The 19,805-nt window shown below is 67.8% G+C and overlaps 9 protein-coding genes across 9 annotated transcripts; 4 read left to right on the top strand and 5 right to left on the bottom strand.

The window, feature by feature from the left end:
* Positions 1-859: 859 nt before the first annotated feature.
* On the bottom strand, positions 860-2,428 carry FA09DRAFT_333633 (putative Rds1 protein; the record flags this gene model as incomplete). Its single annotated transcript, XM_025743698.1, has 5 exons — positions 860-1,166; positions 1,232-1,443; positions 1,502-1,733; positions 1,839-2,015; positions 2,148-2,428. 5 exons carry the CDS (start codon positions 2,426-2,428, stop codon positions 860-862), a joined length of 1,209 nt encoding a protein of 402 aa, XP_025599993.1.
* A 1,194-nt stretch (positions 2,429-3,622) lies between these two features.
* Positions 3,623-4,611, bottom strand: FA09DRAFT_284137 (P-loop containing nucleoside triphosphate hydrolase protein; the record flags this gene model as incomplete). The annotated part of the gene is made up of 4 exons (XM_025739865.1): positions 3,623-3,668; positions 3,741-4,326; positions 4,383-4,460; positions 4,518-4,611. Coding segments are annotated over 4 exons (804 nt in total), but the record flags the coding sequence as incomplete, so codon positions are not given.
* A 337-nt stretch (positions 4,612-4,948) lies between these two features.
* FA09DRAFT_359121 (hypothetical protein) lies at positions 4,949-6,564 on the top strand. Its single transcript, XM_025745060.1, has 3 exons — positions 4,949-5,086; positions 5,161-5,679; positions 5,745-6,564. The coding sequence occupies exons 1-3, from the start codon at positions 4,976-4,978 to the stop codon at positions 6,417-6,419; spliced, it is 1,305 nt and encodes a 434-aa protein (XP_025599991.1). The 5' UTR covers positions 4,949-4,975; the 3' UTR covers positions 6,420-6,564.
* FA09DRAFT_216236 (WLM-domain-containing protein) lies at positions 6,266-8,147 on the bottom strand. The gene is made up of 7 exons (XM_025739526.1): positions 7,917-8,147; positions 7,805-7,852; positions 7,658-7,748; positions 7,582-7,599; positions 7,238-7,529; positions 6,488-7,065; positions 6,266-6,429 (listed from the first exon to the last, which is right to left on the bottom strand). The coding sequence occupies exons 1-6, from the start codon at positions 8,101-8,103 to the stop codon at positions 6,616-6,618; spliced, it is 1,086 nt and encodes a 361-aa protein (XP_025599990.1). The 5' UTR covers positions 8,104-8,147; the 3' UTR covers positions 6,266-6,429; positions 6,488-6,615.
* Positions 8,148-8,324: 177 nt separating this feature from the next.
* FA09DRAFT_316157 (histone acetyltransferase type B) lies at positions 8,325-9,895 on the top strand. The gene is made up of 2 exons (XM_025740834.1): positions 8,325-9,478; positions 9,594-9,895. The coding sequence occupies exons 1-2, from the start codon at positions 8,348-8,350 to the stop codon at positions 9,852-9,854; spliced, it is 1,392 nt and encodes a 463-aa protein (XP_025599989.1). The 5' UTR covers positions 8,325-8,347; the 3' UTR covers positions 9,855-9,895.
* FA09DRAFT_305624 (hypothetical protein) lies at positions 9,892-12,535 on the bottom strand. Its single transcript, XM_025740506.1, has 7 exons — positions 12,068-12,535; positions 11,585-12,011; positions 11,353-11,530; positions 11,204-11,298; positions 10,452-11,147; positions 10,267-10,397; positions 9,892-10,211 (listed from the first exon to the last, which is right to left on the bottom strand). Exons 1-7 carry the CDS (start codon positions 12,469-12,471, stop codon positions 10,058-10,060), a joined length of 2,085 nt encoding a protein of 694 aa, XP_025599988.1. The 5' UTR covers positions 12,472-12,535; the 3' UTR covers positions 9,892-10,057.
* A 172-nt stretch (positions 12,536-12,707) lies between these two features.
* On the top strand, positions 12,708-13,598 carry FA09DRAFT_328498 (mitochondrial ribosomal protein L31). Its single transcript, XM_025741797.1, has 3 exons — positions 12,708-12,776; positions 12,836-13,052; positions 13,426-13,598. Exons 1-3 carry the CDS (start codon positions 12,727-12,729, stop codon positions 13,474-13,476), a joined length of 318 nt encoding a protein of 105 aa, XP_025599987.1. The 5' UTR covers positions 12,708-12,726; the 3' UTR covers positions 13,477-13,598.
* On the bottom strand, positions 13,592-15,088 carry FA09DRAFT_216106 (translation initiation factor eIF3 subunit). The gene is made up of 7 exons (XM_025739525.1): positions 15,036-15,088; positions 14,871-14,980; positions 14,678-14,812; positions 14,337-14,454; positions 13,964-14,288; positions 13,883-13,899; positions 13,592-13,824 (listed from the first exon to the last, which is right to left on the bottom strand). Exons 1-7 carry the CDS (start codon positions 15,046-15,048, stop codon positions 13,778-13,780), a joined length of 765 nt encoding a protein of 254 aa, XP_025599986.1. The 5' UTR covers positions 15,049-15,088; the 3' UTR covers positions 13,592-13,777.
* A 123-nt stretch (positions 15,089-15,211) lies between these two features.
* On the top strand, positions 15,212-16,912 carry FA09DRAFT_328496 (Brix-domain-containing protein). Its single transcript, XM_025741796.1, has 2 exons — positions 15,212-15,665; positions 15,857-16,912. Exons 1-2 carry the CDS (start codon positions 15,276-15,278, stop codon positions 16,799-16,801), a joined length of 1,335 nt encoding a protein of 444 aa, XP_025599985.1. The 5' UTR covers positions 15,212-15,275; the 3' UTR covers positions 16,802-16,912.
* Positions 16,913-19,805: the final 2,893 nt, after the last annotated feature.

The following is a 19,805-nucleotide window of genomic DNA, read 5'->3' as shown; positions in this document are numbered from 1 at the left end:
CTCGCGCGAGCCACGCGCCGGTGAGCGCAGCGCCTCTTGGCTCCAGTAAGAGTAAGAGTGAGCTGCTCAGGCAGCAAGCTCACAGCTCACAATTCTCGCACGATGAGCGCCACGATGAGAGGGCGAAGGAACAGAGCATCAGGCACATCAGACGCAGACGCTGCTGCGCGCGGCGGGGCACGCGCCGGCAGGCACCGAGGCGTGCTCACACACGCGCGCGCCGACGACGGCGGCGTCAGCTTGCCTCTCTCTGTGCAGATCAATGCGTCGTCATTCTCTGCCCTGTCATGTCAAGCCGGCCAGCGCACGTACTCCGGGCGAAGCACCGTCAAGCGCCGACCTCAAGTCGCCACGTCGGCTCGACGTCGTCGCATGACGCTGCTTCAACTTGTCAGCGTGCGCCGTCCGGGCTTTCGCTCGCGCGAACTCGGGCCCACACACGACACCTTGACGCACGCGGAGCTCGAGCATGATCACCTCGTCTCGACAGCGCCAGCGGCCAGACACAACTTGAGCTCGAGATGGCGATCCGGCCAACATGGCGGCTGCGCCAGCCGCCATGAGGACAGGTCGCTGGCTCAAGAACAAGCTGTATCATCGATCTTGCGCTGTCGAGGCGGGCGTGTGCGCAAATGAGATACACTCTGCAGCAGCGACGAGACTGAGGGGTGATGACCGAAGCCCAACAGGGGACGAGGCAATTTGGAGGTCACGGCAAGAGATGTGGCGCAGGCTGCTGTTCATTTCTGAAGGCGCGCGCGGGACGGTACATGCGGGAGGTCGACATGACTACATGACTGCGAGAGACAGAGAAGAGGGGAGAGCACACTCGTCTGCGGACAGAGGACGTGCGAGTGCTCTAGCCCGAGTGGTACAGCGCCGGGCCGGCAACAACGTGGGCGTTGATGAGGCTCAGGTTGAGCGGCGTGAGGAACGGGTTGTCGTCGGTGATGGCAATGTAGATGGTGTTGTTGAAGATCTCCGTCGTCGTGAGCTGCGGGAGCACGATGCCGCCGGGCTGCGTGGCCGTGGCGCTCTTGTTGCTGCTGCTGCCGTCGAGGTCGGCGAGCGGCACGTAGGTGACGTTGTACTGCGACACGAAGGCGGCGTACTTGGCCGTGCCGTTGGCGGGCTTGTAGGTCGTCTGGTTGTACGGGCCCGCGGTCCTGTCAAGGCCAAGAAGAGGTCAGCAGATGCAAGTGTGGTGGCACGTGCCGGCAGCGCAACGCACTTGCCCGGCTCATCCCAGCTCAGCTCGATGCTGCGGCCCGGCGCCGAGAGCGCCGTGACGTTGGTGTAGATGGCGGGCCCGCTGGTGAGCGCCGTCTGGTTGGGGTCGTTGCCGATGCGCAGCTGCGGGTAGATGTCCCACTGCACGGGCGCATTGCTGGCCGGGCAGCTCTCGATGTACTCCGAGAGCAGCGTCCAGGCCCACGTTTGCGGCTGTGGCACGTGGTGTCAGTACGAGGCCTAGACGCAAGGATACGCTGAAACCACTCACAAGGCCCGTCTCGAAGCTCTCGACCATGCTGGGCAGGCCGAGCAGCTGGCGGAACTGCAGCTGCTGGCGCGACTCGGTCGTGATGCTCTGCAGCAGGATCTGCGCCACGGCGCGGTTGTCGAGCGAGGGCAGGAAGCCCAGCACGCCGTCCTCGCCGAAGCGCGTAATGTCGACGTTGACGTCGATGAACTGGCGCGGCGTCGAGAAGGGGTACTTGTAGTTGCACGGCTTGCTGAGGAGGAAGGTGGTGAGCCAGGCGAAGACTCAGGCTGCTACTTGTCGCGGAAGCCACCTTCGCAAAGGCAGCCTCCACAGTCTCCGCGATTTGCACACTCACGGAGCAGACTCGCCGAGCATGTTGCTGAGCACGAGCGCATGGCCGACCTCCTGCTTGGCGAAGAACTCGATGAGGCTCTTGAGCTCGGCATCGAGGCCGGCCTCGGCGAGCTGCGCGTCGGTGAAGCGCGCCAGGCCGTTGCTGAAGTAGTCGAGCTCGATGTACTCCTGGTGCACGCTAGGGGGAAGCGTCAGCCGCAGCGCAGAGGAGGACAGCGTTGGCAGGCACAGTCGGGCGTCGAGTGCGACTCGCGCGCGTCCGTCTCTGCTCCCGATGGCACGGCTGGCGCCGCCGAGATGCTCTACTCACCCCAATGCGATGCTCTGATAATCGAAGGCGCTGAACGTGGCGTACGTCGGCTTCTCGACGAACTCGGCCGGGCGCGGGAAGTGGCCAATGGTGCGGTTGCGGCTCGCGGTGCTGGGGTCGGCGCCGGCGCCCAGCTTCACGGCCGGCACGAGGGGCTTGGTGTCGTAGGGCGACGAGTCGTTGCTTGCGCGAGCGGCAAGCAGCGGCGCTGGAAGCACGGCGGGCAGTGCGGCCGCGAGCGGCGCGGCCAGCAGGCTGGCGGAGAGGAGAGAGAGATGCATGATGCTGCGCGGGGTGGTGGTGGTGGGGCGAGTCGGGCGGGGCGAGACCAGCGCCGCTTCTTATACGTCTTGCGAGCGCCGCCTGCGCTGTCTTCCTTGTGCTTGGCCAGCCGGACAGCACAAGCATCAGCGGCAGGAGCGGCAGGGCAGCAGCGGGCAGGGCAAGCAAGAGGTCAGCATCGCGCACGCAGCCGCAGCACGCCGCCAGCCGCAGCCTTCGCAGCGGCCGCCTCCGGCCGCAGCCGATCGTCGCTCTGCGCCGCCGCTGACGTTGCAAGTGGACCCTGCGCTATTTTGCGACGCTCTCGGCGCCCTTTGAGCGGCTGCCCGAGGCGCCATAGGGGCGCTTTGTCGCTGTCCGCGGAGGAGGGCCAAGGCAGGGCGCCACGAACGCGACGCTGCTCCCACGCTTCCGCGTGCCTGTCACCGCCACAGGGTCGGGCGCGGCCGCGCACCTCCACCTCGCTGACGCCGCCCGTTTCGCGCTTTGGCTGCGCCGGCACCGAATGCGGCGCTGCGGCCGGAGTTTTGTCGGCCGCGGCGTGCGGAGGCCCGAGATCATCAGATGCGGCAGCGGCCGTTGAGATGCCTGCAGGCCGATCATCGGCAGCGGCTGAGCAGCTGGCGGCGAGCGCAAATTCGGGTCGGCGCTCCTATGCGCGCGCGTGCCGCCGGCTGCCATCGCGGCATCGCATGGTACCGTGCCGTCAAAGCGCGTCATGCCCGCCGCCGAGCCCGAGCGTCTAGGCCGGTCACAGCGCGGTCCTGCAGCCGATGCAGCGGCAGCTGCGTGCTGATGATGCGGCCGCGCTGCCTACGGCGCCGCTGCCGCGCCAGCTGCGGACCAAGCTTGGCCATGCTGAGGCAGACGCTGCCGCTTCGCTGCGTCCTTGCCCCGCCCCGACCCCCGAGGCTGCGACGCGCTCGCCCGCTCCAGCGTCCAGGGCAGACGACTCTTACTGCAAGCGCCGCTCAAGACAGCCGCTCAGACGAGGCATGCTCGCTGTGCAGCGTTGCACTCTGACTGCGCACGCTCTCGATGCCGCGGCCCACGCTGCTCTCTCATGTCGGCCTGGCGTGCGCCTCTCGCTCACATTGGCTTCGCGGAGCATGGTGCCCTCAGAAGCTGCATTGCCCCAGCAGCTCTCTCTGCGCGCCCAGCTCCAGCCTGAGCCCTCTGCCGCGCCAGCTCTGTGGGCCCAGCACGCCTTCTGCGAACAGCTCGTAGGACGGCATATACCTGTGTGCCGCGTCAGTCAGCCCGACTTGGCACGCAGCACAGGCTGTGGGGGTGGGTGGGGCAATGACTCACCGGCGGACAAACGTGCGCACCTCCTCCGGACTCATGCCTTGCCCACATGCCGCCTTCATCTTCACCTCCGCCTCGCCGCGCCATGCAAAGATGGTCTCGAGCGCCTCGCGCTGCTCGGCCGCCGGCGCCAGCTGCACAAAGGCATCGAGCAGCGCCCACCACGCCTGCTGGTACGCCGCCAGGCGCTGGTTCAGGTCCTCGATATGCTCCAGCGCGTGATCGAGGAAGTACGGCGGCGTGTCGCCGGCTTTGCTGCGCTTCACGGCGGCGGCATAGCGCTCTCGAAGAAGCGAAGGCTCGAGAGGCGCAAAGCCGAGGCACCATCCCTCGAAGAGCACCACGTCCACCGGCGAGCGCACCTCGACCGTCTGCGCTGCCCGGTCGCCCGCGCCGTTGAACGCGGCCTTGTCATACACCGGCAGCGCAAGCGGCGTGCCGGCGGCGGCGTTGAGCGAGCGCAGCGCATGCAGCACCGCGGTGCCCAGCGCAACGTCGTGCGTGCCCGGCTGGCCGCGCCCCGCGAGGAGCTTGTTGTGCGGCGCCGAGGCGGCCAGCGCCAGCTGGTCGGCGTGGGTGAGGTAAAGATCTGTGTCGCGCACACTCAGCATGCTGCGGCTGGCTGGCGGGCGGGCGCTGCCTCACCGTCCAAGCTGAACACGACGACGTGCAGCGCCTCGTCGGCCAGCTGGCCCTGCAGCTGTCGAGTGAGTGTCGTCTTGCCTGGTCACGCGAGACACTCAGCACAAGACGCAGCAGCTGCGGAGCAGGCGCACGCACCACTGCCCTGCGGGCCCTGCACGCCCACCAGCAGCGGCGGCCGTGGCGCCGTGGAGGCGTGCTGCTGGCGGTGCCGCGCCAGCTGCGCCCGCACATGCGCCGCCGCGGCCACGGCAGAGGCGCTGGGCGAGGCGCGGCTGGCCATGCGCGACAGGGGAGTGACGAGAATGGAAGTGCGGAGAAGGAGGCAGGCCCTGGCGGACGCTTGGTGCTGTGGAGAGGAGCGGAGTTGCAGCGTCGGATGCGGGGAAGGGGCGCGCATCACGGCTCCCGCTCGGGGCGCGCTCGGCGTGCTGGCTGGCGTGGGCGAGAGCGACTGCGTGCATCGCGTCGGTCCGGGCTGGTCCGCGAGGCGGCTCAGGTGGCCCGCGATGTTGCTCTGGCGCCGTGAGGCGCATCCTTCGCACGCCCAACGGCTTCTCTCCACCTCTCCACCACCCCCGCAACCACTGCCCAGCATGCTCCGCCGCATGGCCTCCGCCCCCGCCCTGCGCGCCGCCCTCGGCGCCAGCACGCCCGCCGTGCGCGCGGCGCCCGCGCGCGGCATGGTCAGCACCGTGCTGCTCAGCGTGCGTGCGCCGGCATGCATGGCACAAACACGCGCCGCCTGCTGACCCCACCCTCCCTCCCTTGTGCGTTGCAGCGCGGCAGCTACGACTCCGCAAAGAGCGCCGAGCTCAAGAGCGAGCTCAAGCAGCGCGGCCTCGCCACCAGCGGCCGCCGCGCCGAGCTCATCCAGCGCCTGCTCGACAACGACGGCCGCCGCGCCGCCGGCCACGGCAACGTGCCGCCGCCGCTGCCCAGCAGCACGCCGGCGCCCTCGTCGTCGCGCTCCGTCTCCTCCTCGACCACCGCCAAGGCACGCCCCGTCGCGCGCGCCACGGCCACCAACGCCAGCAGCGGCGCGCCGCCGCCGCCGACCGAGGGCGCCGTCGGCGTGGCGGCGCCGGGCGGCGGCGCGGCGGGCGCCAGCATCAGCCAGCCGCCCAACATGGAGCCGGGCACGGTGAGCAACACCAAGGACGCCGTCAGCGACCTCGACCTCGCCGCGCCCGACACGAACCCTCCGGGCCTGCCGCCGCAGAAGAACCCGAGCCCGCCGATCACCTTTGACGTCAAGATTCCCTACTACCCCGAGCCGCCGCTGGCCGGCCCGGAGATCGTGAGTGACACGCGCATGCATGCATGCAACGCAGCGCCGTGTGCCGAGACTGATCTCTCCCGCAGCCGCTCTTTACGTCATACCTCGACCCCTCGCACCGCGCCGCCATCGACGAGAACGCGCCGCGCCCCTACATTCCGCGCGTTATGGCCGTGGCGGGCGAGACGGTGTCGCACGCCGCAGCCGAGGTCAACGACGTGGTGGTGGAGGAGGGCGACGCCACGGCCGACGGGCAGGGCAAGAAGAAGGAGGCGGCGCCGCGGGGCGTCGTGGGCGACCTCTTTGCGCAGCTGAAGCGCGACCTGGGCATCGAGGAGGAGACGGCCAAGAAGGTCGAGCAGAAGGCGGAGGAGGGCGCCAGCTCTCTCGCCGCCGGCGCAGACGCGGCTCGCTCGGCGCTTGACTCGGCGAAGAAGGGCCTTGCCGAGGCCGTCAAGTCGGACGACAAGAGCGGCTCGTCCTCGTCTGGCTCGTCCGGCTCCTCTTCGAGCTCGTCGAGCGGTGCTGCCGAGGCATCGGGCCTCTATGTCTTCCTCGGCGTCGTGGGCGCCGGCTGGCTGGCGGGCAGCCTGGGCAAGCCGAGCAAGAAGGCCCAGCACAAGGTGGAGGATGAGCTGCGCAAGATCCGTGCCGAGGGTGCCGTTGCGCGCGCGATCATCGATGCCAAGGACGGCCGGCAGTGGAGCGACGCCGACGTCGCCGACCTCGTGGCGCGTGCGGAGGCGGCGCTGAAGAAGTGAAGTGATGAGACTGCGCGCGGGGCGTATGCAACAGACACGGGTAATGCCAACGAATGATCACGACGCACGAGGCACGTGTTCAATAGACGGTGACGTATGATGATGAGATGAGTATCGGTGAATGTGGATGTGTGTTTCGCGAACGCTCGAGCCGCTTTCTTCTGCTCCTCGCCCTCTCCGCCCTTCTCCCGCACTCTCACTTGTCCCGGATCTTGCCGCACTGCGAGCACATCCAGAACACGGCCGCCTCGCCCTGCATCGCAAAGCCACAGCGGCCGCACTGCCACCCGGCCTCGGCAGCCGGCGCAGGCGCCACCTGGGCGCTGGCGCCGGGCCGTGCCTGCTGGCAGACGTCGCAGGCGAAGCGCGCCGTTGCGGGATTGTGGAACGTGCAGGCTTGGCATGTCCATGGCCTGGGTGCTGGCCGCGACGAAGAGGCGACGGCCGGTGGCGCGCGGTGCGCTGATGTCGAGGGCGTGGAAGCCGACTTGGACGTCTCGCCACGCCTGGCAGGCGCAATCGGCGCGGACGGCCTTGGCTCCTTCTTGACGACGCTCGTGATCTCCATGCTCTCCTCATCGCTGCTCTCGCCCAGCAGCGACACGACCTCGACGCCATTGATCGTCTCGCGCAGCTGTTGGATCTCCTGCTCTGCTGCAGCATCGTCATGCGCCGCTTGCGAGGCCGGACAGCCGCCGTGCTGCGTGAGCGTCTTCTGACGCTGCGCCGTGGCCTCGCGCGCTCGACGCTCCGCAGCCTGAGCGTGCCACGATCGATCAGCTGAAGCCGCCGCGCATTGGAGAGGAAGCCACACTCACCTCAGCTGCAGCGCGACGCAGATCCCGATCCGCGTTGCTGCCACTCGAAGGCCCAGCGCCTCCCAATCGACCTCCGCCGCCTCTCTGTGCTCTCAGCTCGGCGTTGCGCGCTGCGATCTCGCGAGCACGCCGCGGGTCCACGTCGGGCACCTGTCCCATCCCAACTCGCATGCCCGGCGTGAAGAAGCCCTCGCCCTCGGCTCGCCCGGTGCGCCGCAGTTCGTACCACTCCTCTGTGAGCTCTTTGAGCTGCGCATCGAAGATGGCGTCGTGTGGTCCGCGCACGTTGTGTCTGCGCCAGCAGCATCAGCCATAATGCCACGTCAGGCACTGCTAGCACGCACGTCAGCTCGTGAAGCAATCTGCAAGGCCGCGAGGCGTCAGTGCACATGCGCAGGAGGCAGGCCGGGCACGACGCACGTCTCCATCAGCATGTCCTCGCCGAACAGGTCGCCGTCGCGTGTCTGGCGCATGCGCAGCGAGATCTTCTGTCCGCGATTGTGGTTCAGGCCTGGACCGGTAGGAGGGTGAGCGGCAAGACGAGCAGTGCGCACGCACCGCACCCACCAAGCAGCGCCGGGTTGCTCGGCAGCATCTCGATGAGCAGCGGCAGATCTGCTCGGCAGGGCACGTCAGCACCCAGCTTGGTGCTCCGTGCTCTCTCTCTCCCTTGACGCACGCCAGCCGTGCTTCAGCATGATGGGCCGCACAATGCTGCCGATGCGGCGCAGCAGCGCGAGGGCCTTGTCGGCGTCGCGCATGCCGCGCAGCACGCGGTACTCGTGGATGCGCGCGCCGGCGCTGTCGTCGAGCCAGGTGCTCGGCACGGCGGCCTTGGGGAATGCGCCGCGGCCGTGCTGCGGCATGCTGGGCGCCGTTGTTGCGGCCGAGACTGGAGGCTGCTCGCGGGTGGTGGGGAGCAGAGCAGAGCGCCGCCGTGATGAGGCGGCACGGCCTGCGCAGTCAGCCTGCTCCACCTTGTGCTTGTTCCCACGCGGCGCGTCACGCGCGTAAAGTGCGGCCGGCACGTGTGTCGGTTGCGCTGTGCGTGTTGCGCCTGGGCCGCCGCACGTCTTCCTGCCCGCCCACCACCACTTCACCCTGCCCGCCATGCCCGACAAGTGGGTCTGCTCCTCCAATGACGCCCTGCGCCTCAGCCTCGTGCGCGGCGGCGCCGACGACGAGCCGCTCGTCTTCGCGCCGACGTTCACCTACCCCATCTTCGGCGAGGCCGAGGCCATCTACGGCTACGCCAACCTCGCCATCGCCCTCTCCTTCGCCGCCGCATCCCTCACGCCCTGCCTGCGCGTCTCTTACGACGCCAAGAACGAGCGCACCACGACCGAGATCGATGACGTCGCTGCCAAGATGCGCGAGATCCTCCCCGAGGACGATGTGCTCGACGACGCTGCCGCGCTTGCCGAGCTGGCGCGCCGCGAGCGCTGCGAGGGCGCCTTCAAGCCGCTCGGAGAGCTCGTGCACAGCTACACTCGGCCCGCAGCCGAGCCCAAGAGCGCAGCGGCGGGCAAGGGAAAGGGCAAGGGCAAGGGCCGTGCGCGCGGCCAGGGCGAGAGCAGCAGTGCCGGCGCCTCTTCGTCCGCCGCAGCGCCGGCCGAGGAGCGGCACTTTGAGATCTACCATGCCACGTGGGCCACGCCCGGCTTCCGCGAGCTGCATCGTCGCATGCAGGTCTTCACGCTGCTCTTCATCGAGGGCGCCTCGTACATCCAGGAGGACGAAGCCGCGTGGGAGTGGTACGTGCTGTACGAGCGTCTGCCGCCCGTCTCTCCCGCTGGGCCGCCGGGCTACGCGTTCGCCGGCTACACGAGCCTCTATCGCTTCTGGTGCTACCCGGCCAGCTCGCGCGTGCGCCTCAGCCAGTTCGTCGTGCTGCCGCCGTTCCAGGGCGCAGGACACGGCTCGGCGCTCTACACGCACGTGCTCGACTCCGTCATTGCCGCGTCCGACGTGCAGGAGCTCACCGTCGAAGATCCAAGCGAGGCGTTCGACCGCGTGCGCGACGGCTCGGATCTGCGCCGCCTCTTCTCGCAGGCCGATGGCTTTGCCAACGACGCCAAGAAGCACGGCCGTCTGCTGGCGCCCGTCGATGCCAAGTGGAGCGAGGAGCAGCGCCTGAAACGCAAGATTGCGCCGAGACAGTGGGGCCGACTCGTGGAGATGGTCATGCTGCTCAACCTGGATCAGGAGGACGTGGCGCAGTGCAAGAAGTACCGCCTGCAGGTGAGTCGAGCATGGCGCGGCGGTCGGACAGGGCATAAAGGGACAAGAGCAGAGGTGGCCGCTGCGCCACGGCAGCTGTGGCAACATCCTGGCTGACGGCTGCGCACTCACGCAGGTCAAGGCGCGCCTCTACCGCCACAACCGCGACGTGCTGAAGCAGATGACGCGCGCCGAGCGCATCTCGAAGCTGCACCAGACGTTTGAGAGCGTCGTGGACGAGTACGCCGGCCTGACGGGCGTGGATGTCGACGATCTGCTCGACTCGTACAACATCATTGAGGAGGAGGAGGAGGAGGAGGGCGAAGAGACCGGCGGCTCTTCTTCAAAGGCGTACGGCAACGGCGGCCCCAGCCGCAAGATGGCTCGCCTCGGGTAGAGCACACTGTCACGCCGCAAATGTCACGCAATGGTCTGTGGCGTGAGAGGTATCGATAAGATAGAGACGGCCCGGGACGCGGCGGTACAGAGGCAGATAATAGCGGAGCGAGGGTGCATGAGTGGGCAGCAGGCAAAGGAGGTACAAACAGTGACAGACGGAGCACGTGAGGGGGCAGCGACACATAACAGAGGAAGCGGCGATCAGTCGCGGCATGCCCGCTCGGCGGCGTCGGAGAGCGTGGCGACGGCGCGCAGCGTCGACTCCTTCATGCTCACGAGCTCGCCGGCGACGAGCTCGACCTCCTTTGCCAGCTTGTCGCGGTAGAGCTTGTCGTTCTCCTGCGCCAGCTTGAATCTGCGGGAAGCGAGTCAGCAGGGACAAGCGCTGTGTCTGCGAAGCGAACACGCACTGCCGGTGGAGAGCGGCCAGCTTGGCCTCGGCGTACTGCACGGCACGGTAGCCGGCCTGCTCGGCGTCTTGCACGGCACGCTCCTGCTCCATGATGTCGGCGGCAAAGAGGCGAGCCTCGTCGGCGCTCACCTGTGTGCCAGGCGTCAGCACATGGCGCAAGGGTTGCAGCCGGGCCAGACTCACGTTCTGCGTCTCCTCGAGCGACTTCTTCTGGCGCGTCGTGTGTGCCTCGAGCTGCGTCACCTCCTCGCTGAGGGCGCCCAGCACCTCATCGACGCCCGTCATGTCCTCCTCCACCTCGAGCTTCTTGTCCGAGAGCTCGCGGAAGCGCTGCTGCGCATGGTTGCGCACGTCGTTGATGCGCGGCTTGACGACGTGCTTCATGTCGACGCCGCTGCGCAGCATCGTGGAGGGGTTGCGCGGCACAATCTCGAGCTCGTCGAGCTCCTCGCCGTTGGAGAGGCGCAGCGGCAGCACGTCGACCGTCGTGGCGAGAAGGTTGAAGTTCTTGAAGCGCTCCTCGACGCCCTCCTGCCACTTGGTCACCTCCATCTCGAGCTTCCACGCCTCGCGCGCCGCCTGCTCGTTGGTCGTGGCAATCTCCTGCAGCTGACGCTGCAGCGTGTCGCGCTCGGCACTCATGCGGTCAAACTCCTCGCTCGACATCTCCTGCGCCGAGACCTGCCCGTCGAGCTCCTTGCGCTCCGTCTCGAGGCGCCGCAGCTCGTCGCGTGACTCGACGATCGTGGCGCGTAGCCGCTCAAGGCCCTTCTTGCTCTTGGCAAGCTTGGGGTTGAGGATGTCGTCGCGGTACTTGATGAACTTGGAAATGTCGCCCTCGAGCGTCTCCTTCTCCTTGGTCTGCACCACAAGGGGAGACTGCGCGCGAGCGTGGTCAGCAAGAGGGAAGCACCACGGCTCAGAAGCGCGCTCACGTCCGTGTCGGTGTACTCCCGCAGCTCGGCAGCCAGCTTCATCTGCTCCGCCTCGAGCGTCTCCACCTCCTGCGTCAAGCCGTGGTTGCGCTCGGCTGCCACCAGCAAGTCAGCAATCGTGCGCACACCGGCTCAGCTGGCGCGCTCACCGAATATTTGGTCGAGCTCGGCGATCTGGTCCGGGTATGTGTCCTGGTTGTCCCAGAAGCGGTCATAGCACTTCCACAGGAAGCTGAAGAAGAGGTGCTGGTCGCTCTCGTCGTCCTCGTCAACCTCGCGCTCCAGCGGGCCGGCGCCGACGTACGTCGTGCCGTCGTCGAAGTTGTTCTGCAGGAGCCGTGAGCGCGCAGTCCGGCGGCGCTGCTCAGTTGCGCTACTCACTGCCATGCACACCATCCAGTCAATCATGGCCACCACGGCCGGCCAGTTCTGCGCACTGCCCGCGGCGCTGAGCTTCGTCTTGCTCAGCTCGCCGACGAGCGGGTACTTGATGTCGGTCATGAGGCTGATGATCTCGTCTGCCTCCTTCTTCGTCTCCTGTGTCCAGCGGTACTGCGCGTCGACGGTGGTATTGTAGACGTGGCGGAACATGGCAATGACGTGGGCCTGCGTCGGGTTGCTCATGCTCTTCTGGCTGAAGTTGGGCGCCTGGAAGCCCGAGCGCGAGAGATACGTGAAGACGCGCTCCTTGAGCGAGTCCATGAAGGCCTTTTGGCGCAGCGGCCGCAGCTCGGACAGCGCCCGAGCGCCGAAGCCGCCCGGGCCGACGCCTGCCGCCATAGACTGTCGCCCAACCGACCGCCGGCCGCTGCATGCGTGTGTCAGCCCAGGGCGCTCCTTGCGTGCACCACTGCTGCCACTCACGTCGGCGTCGGCGCGACGCTCTGCCGCGCAAGCATGGCGCCGTTGACGCTGGCGCGGCTGACGGAGCCGTAGCCCTGGCCACTGCGCGCGCCCTGCGAGCCGTGCGGCGTCGAGTGCACCGAGGGCCCGCCGGCGTCGGCGTCCTGCGCCTGGCTCTGGCGCTGGAAGCCGGCGGCGGCGATACTGGCGCGCGGGCCCGACACGCTGCGCGCGGCGGCGTCGGGCACGGGCGCATAGACGCGCGGCGCGAGCGAGGGGCGCGCGACGCTCTGGCGCGGCAGCATGCTCGACGACGCGGCGGCGTACTTGGCCTTGATGGCCGACTGCGGCAGCGGCAGTGCCGAGCCGACGACGGGGTTGGGGTCGACGGGCCCGAGCGTGGAGCGGCGGGCGCCCTGCGACATGGCGGGCAGGTGTGTGTGAGGGGATGGAGAGGGACGGGAGGGGATGGAGGTGCGGAGCAGTAAGACGCGCGCGGCGTGGAGTTGATCTCGGCGCGGCGGACGCGTGTTTCCCAGGCGGTGCGGCCGCGGCCCGGTGCGCGTCTCGGCGGGCGTCACGTGATGCGCGACGACTGTCACTTCCGCCCGCCGCACAGCCGCCGCACAGCCAGCGGCTCCTTCTCCTCTTCCTGCCTCCACCATCCTGCAAGACACAGCATGTTCGGCGCATTCCGCGCATCGCAGCCGTCGCTCGGTGGCCTTCTCTGGTGCGTGCGGCTCTTGCACCATCGCACCTCGCCTCGCTCACCCCCCTTGTGCTCCGCAGGAAGGTCCCTTACCGCCTCAGCACGCCGCGCAAGGCGCGCGTGCGCAGCCGGCTGCAGGCCGTCGACGAGGTCATTGCCGCCGTGCAGCGCTCGGGCGTCGAGTGCGCCGCCCTCGACCGCGCCCTGCTGCTGCCGACGGAGCAGGAGATGGCGCCGCGCGACAAGTACACGACGTTCTCGCGCACCGCCCGCGACTACCGCAAGGGCGTGCACAAGGTGAGTGCGGCGAGCGGGCATGGCATGAGTCGAGGGCGCTGGGGCACGCGCTGCAGGCAGTGGGCTGCAGTGACAGGGATCAGGCTGCGCGTGCTGCGTTGCGCCGGGCGGGTCAGACGTAGCTTTGCCGTGGAAGGCAGCGCAGAAGGACTCCGGTGGCGATGTTCAGCCAGGAGGCTGGCAGCCCATTCGCATCTGCGTTGGCAAGAGCTCTGCACCGACATCGTGCATGCGAGTCAGTCGACGGGTGCCCTTGCGACGGCGGCACGAGATTTGCCCTCATGCTCGTGTGCGCAACAGACGCACGGCGACAGTTGCTTCTCCGTCTCCGCCGCCCAAGCGCCCCCTTGCTGACGCCGTCGCTGCGCCACAGGTGCCAAAATGGACCCGCCTCACTCTGCGCGAGAACCCGCGGGGCTTCTAGACAGCCCTCTCTTCTGTCTGCGCTCCGTGCCGTGACCTGTCCGCACCTCCACTCTGTACTTCTAATCTGCATGCTCTAGATCTCCCTTGCGCGCTGTGAATGGACACCGAAGCTAACTTCTGCTCTGTTCGACTGCTCTGAAGTGCTAGAGGCTACGGCTCCGAGTCCTGCATGCAGCTGACGACGCTGCTCATTGACATGCGCGCCTTGTCCAAGCGCTGGCTCGAGCAGGCAGAAGTGGAGAGCATGTGTAGTGTGTATTTTGCAGGCTGTGGCTGCCAAAGCAAGGGGTGTAGCACGTTCACATGAAGTCCAGGTCGTCGCCGTCGTCGAGCGCCTCGTCGCCGTCTGAGTAGGAAGGCATCAGTACCTGCACGTCGGGCAGGAGCAGAGTGGGACGACTTACAAGCGCGCGTGTCGATGCTGAGAGAAGAGAATGGCATACGCCGTCAGTCAATGTATCGAGCTTTGACATCGCCGCACTTACACGTTCTTCGCGCTGCTCGTGCCCACGCTCTTCGGCTTGGCCGCGGCAGCCGCCGGCTTCTTGCCGCCGAGCCGCTTGGCCTCCTTGTCATTCTTGACCTTCTCGTCGGCCAGCTCCTTCCAGCGCGTGCTGAGCTTGCGCATGTCGACGTCGCGCAGGCCCTCCGAGGCCAGCAGGCCGCAGAGGAAGGGCACAAAGTGCTTGTCGAACCCGGGGCGCGAGGCCTGCTTGCGGATCATCGTCGTGTACAGCTCAGAGGCAAACGACTCCCAGTCCTCCTTGCTCGCGGGCTTGGCGTTGCGCAGCGAGGACGAGTCGTCTGTGACTGGCGTGAGCTGTGGCTGCGATGCGAGAGCCGGGACAGCAGACTTACCGGCAATCTTGGCTGTGCCAAGCAGGTTCGCGGCGTTGTCCAGGTCGGCCTTGATCTGAGCATCGCGCTCGGCGCGCCGCCGTGCGGCGGCATCCTCCTCCGGCACGTCCTCATCAGACTGCTCGAGCAGGCAACCGTCAGCGTCTGAGCTGCGCTGTTGATGCACGGCGCGCAGCTAGCGTCATACAGCCCCGACGCTCCCGCCACGCCGCAGTCCGGCCCCTGGCTGTCCTGCCCGCCCGCACGCCCCTTTCCAGACGCAAAGCCAATCAGATCCTCACGCAAGCCAGGCTTCGTCGTCTCGCCCTGGCCCGCTCCTCCGAATCGCTGCTGCCACTCACCTCGACGCCCAGCTCGGCCCTCCGCCGCTCCTCGGCCTCCTTCTCTGCAATCTTCTGCTTGACGGTGCCCTTCTTCTTGGGCGGCGCCACGACGGGTGCCGGTGCCGGCGCCTCGTCCTCTTCCTCCCAGTCGTCCTGCCAGCGCAGGCATCAGCAGTGCAGTGCGGCACACGATCTTGTGCTGCGCGCTCACCTTGACCTCCTCCTCGACGTCCTCGTCGTCGAACTTGCCGCCGCGGCGCGGGGGCAGCACGACGGGCTTGGCCGGCGCGGCGGGCGCCACGCCGTCGTCGGAGTCTTGGTCTGCGCGCGGAGCCGCTCAGTGCCGGCTCTCATGCGCTGTCTGTGCAGCACGTACCCCAGTCACTCATGGCGTGCGAGGCAGGTGCGGGCGATGGATGGGTGTGAGAGAGAACCAGGAGCTGCTGGTCGGCGTGGGAAGCATGCGCCGCGCCGCGCCCACGTGACGCGCGCGCCCGCCAGATTTTTGTCAGGGCGCGGCCGGCACAAGCGCCGGTGGCCTTGCGGGCATCTTCCAGCCTAAGCCAGCCGGCCAGCCTGCCTCGTCACCTCTCCCACACACCCCACACGCTCACCCATGCTGCGCACCTCCAAGCCGCGCAACGCCCGCTCCAAGCGCGCCCTCGAGGCACGCGCGCCGCGCGAGCACGAGGCGGCCAAGAAGGCCATCTTCGTGCGCGGCCCGCACAGCAGCGACAAGGTGGCGCTGGCGTTCCGCGACCTCGCCGCACTCAAGAAGCCCGACGCCATCCAGTTTGCCAAGAAGAACGACTGCCTGCCCTTCGAGGAGGCCGGCGCCTCGAGCCTCGAGTTCTGGGCGGGCAAGAACGACACCAGCCTCTTCGTCGTGGGCAACACGCAGAAGAAGCGCAAGGACAACCTCGCCTTTGCGCGCATCTTCGACGGCCACGTGCTCGACATCATCGAGATGGGCGTACTGGAGGGCAAGGGCATCTCCGAGTTCAAGGTGAGTCAAGGCGTGACGCCTCGCGAGGCAGCAGAGCATTGCTGTGAGGAGGCCAGAGGGGCTCGGCAGGGCGTCTGCGCAGGAGCACGTCTCTCAGGAGGGCTTGCCTGCCTGGGCCCTGCCCGTCACGAGCGTCGCCTGCCTCGCACAGCATGCATCTCTGCAGAGCTGCGCTGACACTCTCGCTGCAGTCTCCCTTCGCTCCGTCGCTCGGTGCCCGGCCACTGTTCCACTTCTCCGGGCCGCACTTCTCGCCCGATGCCTCGGCTGCCGACAGCGACGCCTCCTTCAGCGGCGCGCTGGCGATGTGCAACCACGGCGTGCACGCGTCGTTCCAGCACCTCAAGTCCATGTTCCTTGACTTCTACCGCGGCGAGGAGTCGCCGCCGGGCTCGGGCCCCGGCGCTGTGCCTGGCGCGTCGGGCAACCAGGTCTCGCTGCGCGATGGCCTGCAGCACATTGTCTGCGTGACCGAGGGCCCGGAGCCGGCGGCGCAGGTACCCGTCTCGGACAACAGGGAGCTGGCAGAGCTGTACGCCGCCGGCGCCGCACAGACGCGCGAGGGCTCCTCGTCGATCGACAACAGCGCTGCGGGGCGCACCGTCTACTTCCGCGTGTACGCGCCGCGTCCGTCGGGGCGAGGCGCCGGCGGCGCACCCACGATGGAGCTGGTGGAGGTGGGCCCGTCCTTCGACTTTGTGCTGCGGCGACGCCAGCCGGCCGACTCTGCGCGGCTGGCCGCGTCGCTCAAGCGGCCCAAGACGGCGGCGGAGAAGAACACGCAGGGCAAGACGAAGCGCAAGAACGTCGAGACGGACGACATGGGCGACATGATTGGCCGCGTGCACATGGAGAAGCAGGACCTCGGCAAGCTGCAGACGCGCAAGATGAAGGGCCTCAAGCCGGGCCGCGACCCTGCGGCGGCGGGTGGGGACGAGGAGATGGAGGGCGACGATGACGACGACAGCGAGCTGGGCTTCTTGGAGGACAGCGACGAGGAGCTCATCTTTGAGGGCAGCGAGGGCGACGAGGGCCTCGATGCAGACGACGACGACGAGCACCTCGACGACGAGATGGCCGACATGCTCGAGACGGCCGGCGAGGTCGAGGCGCCGAAGAAGAAGGCGCGCAAGTAGAGCTGCCCTCTCGTTCCTGCCCTCGCACGCTCCCTTCACGCATAGGTCCATCTGTTCACCTGCTTCTCAACCCTGTAATCTAGCATTCTTGCCTCTAACATCTGCCGCATCTGCTGCGCTGCGTGACTTTGCGTGCGTGACTCGGCTGGGCCGGGCGTCTCATGTGGCATTACGGTGCAGGGCAGAAAGAGCAGACCGAGGGGATCATGCGCGGTGCCAGTGCAGCGGCGCGAGGGCGAGGATGTGGTTGAAGGCGAGATCGCGGTTCGCCACGCTGGAGAAGGAGTGGGTCTAGCCAGACTGGTCAGCCTTGGTCTGCGTTCGCTCAGCCGCGAGGAGCTCACCTTTGCGCGCACGCCAATGTCGAGGCCGTCGAGCGTCACCTTCGAGAAGCGCAGGTTGACGGTAGCCGTCTTCTTGAGCACGAGCAGGCTCTCGAGGTGCACGTCCAGCAGCACGCGAATCTTTGCCGTAGCAATCTCGGCCGGCACGCCCTGGCCCGTCTCGTCGACGACGGGCGCGTCGGCTGCGGCGCCGGCCTTCTGCGTGAAGAGAGAGACGAAGAGCAAGCGCGGCGTCGGCGAGGCGCGCACGATGACATGGCCGCAGACACCGTTGTAAATGCTCCAGTGCACGCTGTCCGTCGGCAGCGTGTCGCCCAGTGCCACGAGCTGGCGCTCGACGAGCGCCCGGCTCGTCTGCTGAGAGACCTGCTCCAGGCCCCAGTTGGCACCGCGGGCGAGGCCACTGCCAATTGCAGCCATCTTGCCGGCGCCCGGTGCACTCGAGGCGCCCGTGTCGAAGCGGGGCAGCTGCAGTGCTCGCTGGCCAGCCAGCACCTCGGAGCCCGTGACGAGCAGGTCGCGTCCGTACGTGGCGCGGTTCTTCCACTTGGCCCAATCGACCTTGCGGTTCTTCAGCTCGGCCGTGGTCGCTGCCGAAGTGGCTACGCTCGAGCTGCTGCCGACGGCACTACTGCCGACCACGCTGCCATCGACCGTGCTGCCAATGGTGCTGCCAGCCTCGCTCTGCTCGTCCATCGCTGCGTCGATCAGCGGCGCGTCGTCCTCAATGTCGCTGCCGCCCGCAAGCGCAATCTGCATGTCGCGGTCGCCAAGCAGCGGCTTGCCCTCGGCAGCACGGCGGCGCAGGATGGACATGGCGATCTGGGCGTCGTTCGGCACGCCAGCCAACAAGAGATCGACGGCATCCAGGTTCCACTCCATCGCGAGCCACTGTGGCCGGTGCTCGACGATGGGCCCCAGCACGAAGAGCAGTGCGCCAATCGTGAGGCCAGGCAGACGTGCCAGCATCCACGGCGTGGCGAGGAGCGTGAAGAAGCCCGAAATGATGATCAGTGCGACGACTCGCATGCTGCCCCAGAGACGTCAGCCTATGTGTAGTGAGCGATGCGCGTCGCACTCACGTGGCAGGCGGCGAGCGCCAGTCGGCACAGTTGCGCATGCGCTCGTGCAGGTCGGCTACGGAGCCGGACACGACGGTCAAGGCGCGGCCATAGCGGCGCATAGCATCGGCAGCCAGGCCATACTTGCTCTCCTTTGCGTTGGCCTCGGCGCCTTCCTTGACATTGGCGCTGAGCTTGCTCTTCTGCTCGGCCTCCCGGACTACGTCTGCCGAGTTGGCATTGCGCGCCTGCGCGAGCTCGGCGCTGCGGCGCTGCTGCTCGGCGAGCATGCGCGAGAGCGCCTCGGCCTTGGGCGGGAAGAAGCGGCGGCGTAGAAGGTAGAGCACAAGCAGGGCGTGCATCGCCGGCAGCAGCAGGCCGCGCCACCAGCAGATGGTGTAGCCAAGGCACCACACGCCCGTTCGCAGCTTGCTGTCCCAGCGCCACAGATGCCGCAGCGAGGCGTACAGGCCCTCGTACATCGGCACGGCCATGTACAGCCGCGCGCCGTTGGCCTTGAGCGACGCGAGGCGGAAGTCGCTCGAGCTGCCGAGCGCCTCCATGTTGTCTTCGTCGGCTGCGCCGCCGGCCTGCACATCGACGAAGCGCGCCGGCGAGAGATACGAGACGAGCGCAAAGGCGAATGAGAAGACGTAGCCGACGTAGTTGGCCTGGCCAGTGCTCGGATCGCGAAAGTCTCTCAGAGACGGCAGCACCACATCGTGCGACGTCGGCTCGAGCACGCCGCCGCTGCGCACCTCATGCACATTCTTGCCGAAGTCGTTGAGGAAACGCTGCACCTCCAGATCCTCGCGGTCCGCAAGCGCCACCTTGCGCTCGCGCGCCTCTCGCCGCTTGCGACTCTCCGAGCGGCGCTCGTTGGCCTGAGCGATGCGCGCATCAAGCTTCTCCTGCTCCTTGCGATCCTTCTCTGCCTGCTTCTCCTCTCGCTGCCGCACTTTCGTCGCCTCCTTCTCCTCGGCGACGCGCACCTTTTCCGCAGCAGCAGCCTGCTTCTCCTCCGCCTTGCGCAGCTTCTCTGCTTCTTTGGCGGCTGCCTTTTGCTCCTGTGCAGTCATCGCTGGCACGGTCTCTGGACGCACGGGCAGGGTCGGCGGCACGGCAGATGCGTGCACGTCTGTGCCCCGTGCTGGCAAGGCGGGACCTGCGGCGGAGAAGAGCGGCGAGAAGGTGTTGTTCGCCTCGTCGTCGATCGTGTAGAGCGACGCGCGATCCATGTCAAACACGCTGGCGTCGTCCGACACGATGCCGTGCGAGTCACCCTCGGCTCTGAGCGGCCCCCCGCCTGACACGGAGAGTGGAGAGCCACCGTCTGCCTCGGCGAATGCATCAATCGAGCTGCCCTCCAGCGAGTCCGCGTGGCTGTCGTGCGTGTAGTCCGAGTGCATCGTGGCAGGCGTGTGCGTGCCTGAGCGCGGCTGGTGGCTAATTGACAGCGACTCTGGGTCTTCCTCCTCGCTCTCGGCCTCGTAGAGCGCGACGGGGGTGATGGCGCGGCTCACGCGCGGCGAGCCGCCGGGGCTAGTGGCGTGCACGAGAGATGACCCGGCCGACTGAGGCGTCGAAGCATCATCGCGG

This window comes from Tilletiopsis washingtonensis, assembly GCF_003144115.1.
Source record: "Tilletiopsis washingtonensis strain MCA 4186 unplaced genomic scaffold FA09scaffold_5, whole genome shotgun sequence".
Lineage (NCBI taxonomy): Eukaryota > Fungi > Basidiomycota > Exobasidiomycetes > Entylomatales > Tilletiopsis > Tilletiopsis washingtonensis.
This window is presented reverse-complemented; position numbering and strand designations above follow the sequence as displayed.

Bases quoted from the DNA above. Each gene is read 5' to 3' on its own strand.
- FA09DRAFT_359121 (XM_025745060.1), top strand. From the start codon at position 4,976: ATGCTCCGCCGCATGGCCTCCGCCCCCGCCCTGCGCGCCGCCCTCGGC. The intron at 5,087-5,160 runs GTGCGTGCGCCG...TGTGCGTTGCAG, and splicing joins TCAGCACCGTGCTGCTCAGC to CGCGGCAGCTACGACTCCGC. The intron at 5,680-5,744 runs GTGAGTGACACG...TCTCTCCCGCAG, and splicing joins CGCTGGCCGGCCCGGAGATC to CCGCTCTTTACGTCATACCT.
- FA09DRAFT_216236 (XM_025739526.1), bottom strand. From the start codon at position 8,103: ATGCCGCAGCACGGCCGCGGCGCATTCCCCAAGGCCGCCGTGCCGAGC. The intron at 7,853-7,916 runs GTGCGTCAAGGG...CCTGCCGAGCAG, and splicing joins CATGCTGAAGCACGGCTGGC to ATCTGCCGCTGCTCATCGAG. The intron at 7,066-7,237 runs GTGAGTGTGGCT...GCAGCAGAGCAG, and splicing joins TGCGTCGCGCTGCAGCTGAG to GAGATCCAACAGCTGCGCGA.
- FA09DRAFT_316157 (XM_025740834.1), top strand. From the start codon at position 8,348: ATGCCCGACAAGTGGGTCTGCTCCTCCAATGACGCCCTGCGCCTCAGC. The intron at 9,479-9,593 runs GTGAGTCGAGCA...GCACTCACGCAG, and splicing joins GCAAGAAGTACCGCCTGCAG to GTCAAGGCGCGCCTCTACCG.
- FA09DRAFT_305624 (XM_025740506.1), bottom strand. From the start codon at position 12,471: ATGTCGCAGGGCGCCCGCCGCTCCACGCTCGGGCCCGTCGACCCCAAC. The intron at 12,012-12,067 runs GTGAGTGGCAGC...ACACGCATGCAG, and splicing joins AGCGTCGCGCCGACGCCGAC to CGGCCGGCGGTCGGTTGGGC. The intron at 10,398-10,451 runs GTGAGTCTGGCC...CCTGGCACACAG, and splicing joins CGCTCGAGGAGACGCAGAAC to GTGAGCGCCGACGAGGCTCG.
- FA09DRAFT_328498 (XM_025741797.1), top strand. From the start codon at position 12,727: ATGTTCGGCGCATTCCGCGCATCGCAGCCGTCGCTCGGTGGCCTTCTC. The intron at 12,777-12,835 runs GTGCGTGCGGCT...TGTGCTCCGCAG, and splicing joins TCGCTCGGTGGCCTTCTCTG to GAAGGTCCCTTACCGCCTCA. The intron at 13,053-13,425 runs GTGAGTGCGGCG...GCTGCGCCACAG, and splicing joins ACCGCAAGGGCGTGCACAAG to GTGCCAAAATGGACCCGCCT.
- FA09DRAFT_216106 (XM_025739525.1), bottom strand. The intron at 14,813-14,870 runs GTGAGCGCGCAG...CTGCGCTGGCAG, and splicing joins ACGTCGAGGAGGAGGTCAAG to GACGACTGGGAGGAAGAGGA. The intron at 14,289-14,336 runs GTAAGTCTGCTG...AGCTCACGCCAG, and splicing joins TGGCACAGCCAAGATTGCCG to TCACAGACGACTCGTCCTCG.
- FA09DRAFT_328496 (XM_025741796.1), top strand. From the start codon at position 15,276: ATGCTGCGCACCTCCAAGCCGCGCAACGCCCGCTCCAAGCGCGCCCTC. The intron at 15,666-15,856 runs GTGAGTCAAGGC...CTCTCGCTGCAG, and splicing joins AGGGCATCTCCGAGTTCAAG to TCTCCCTTCGCTCCGTCGCT.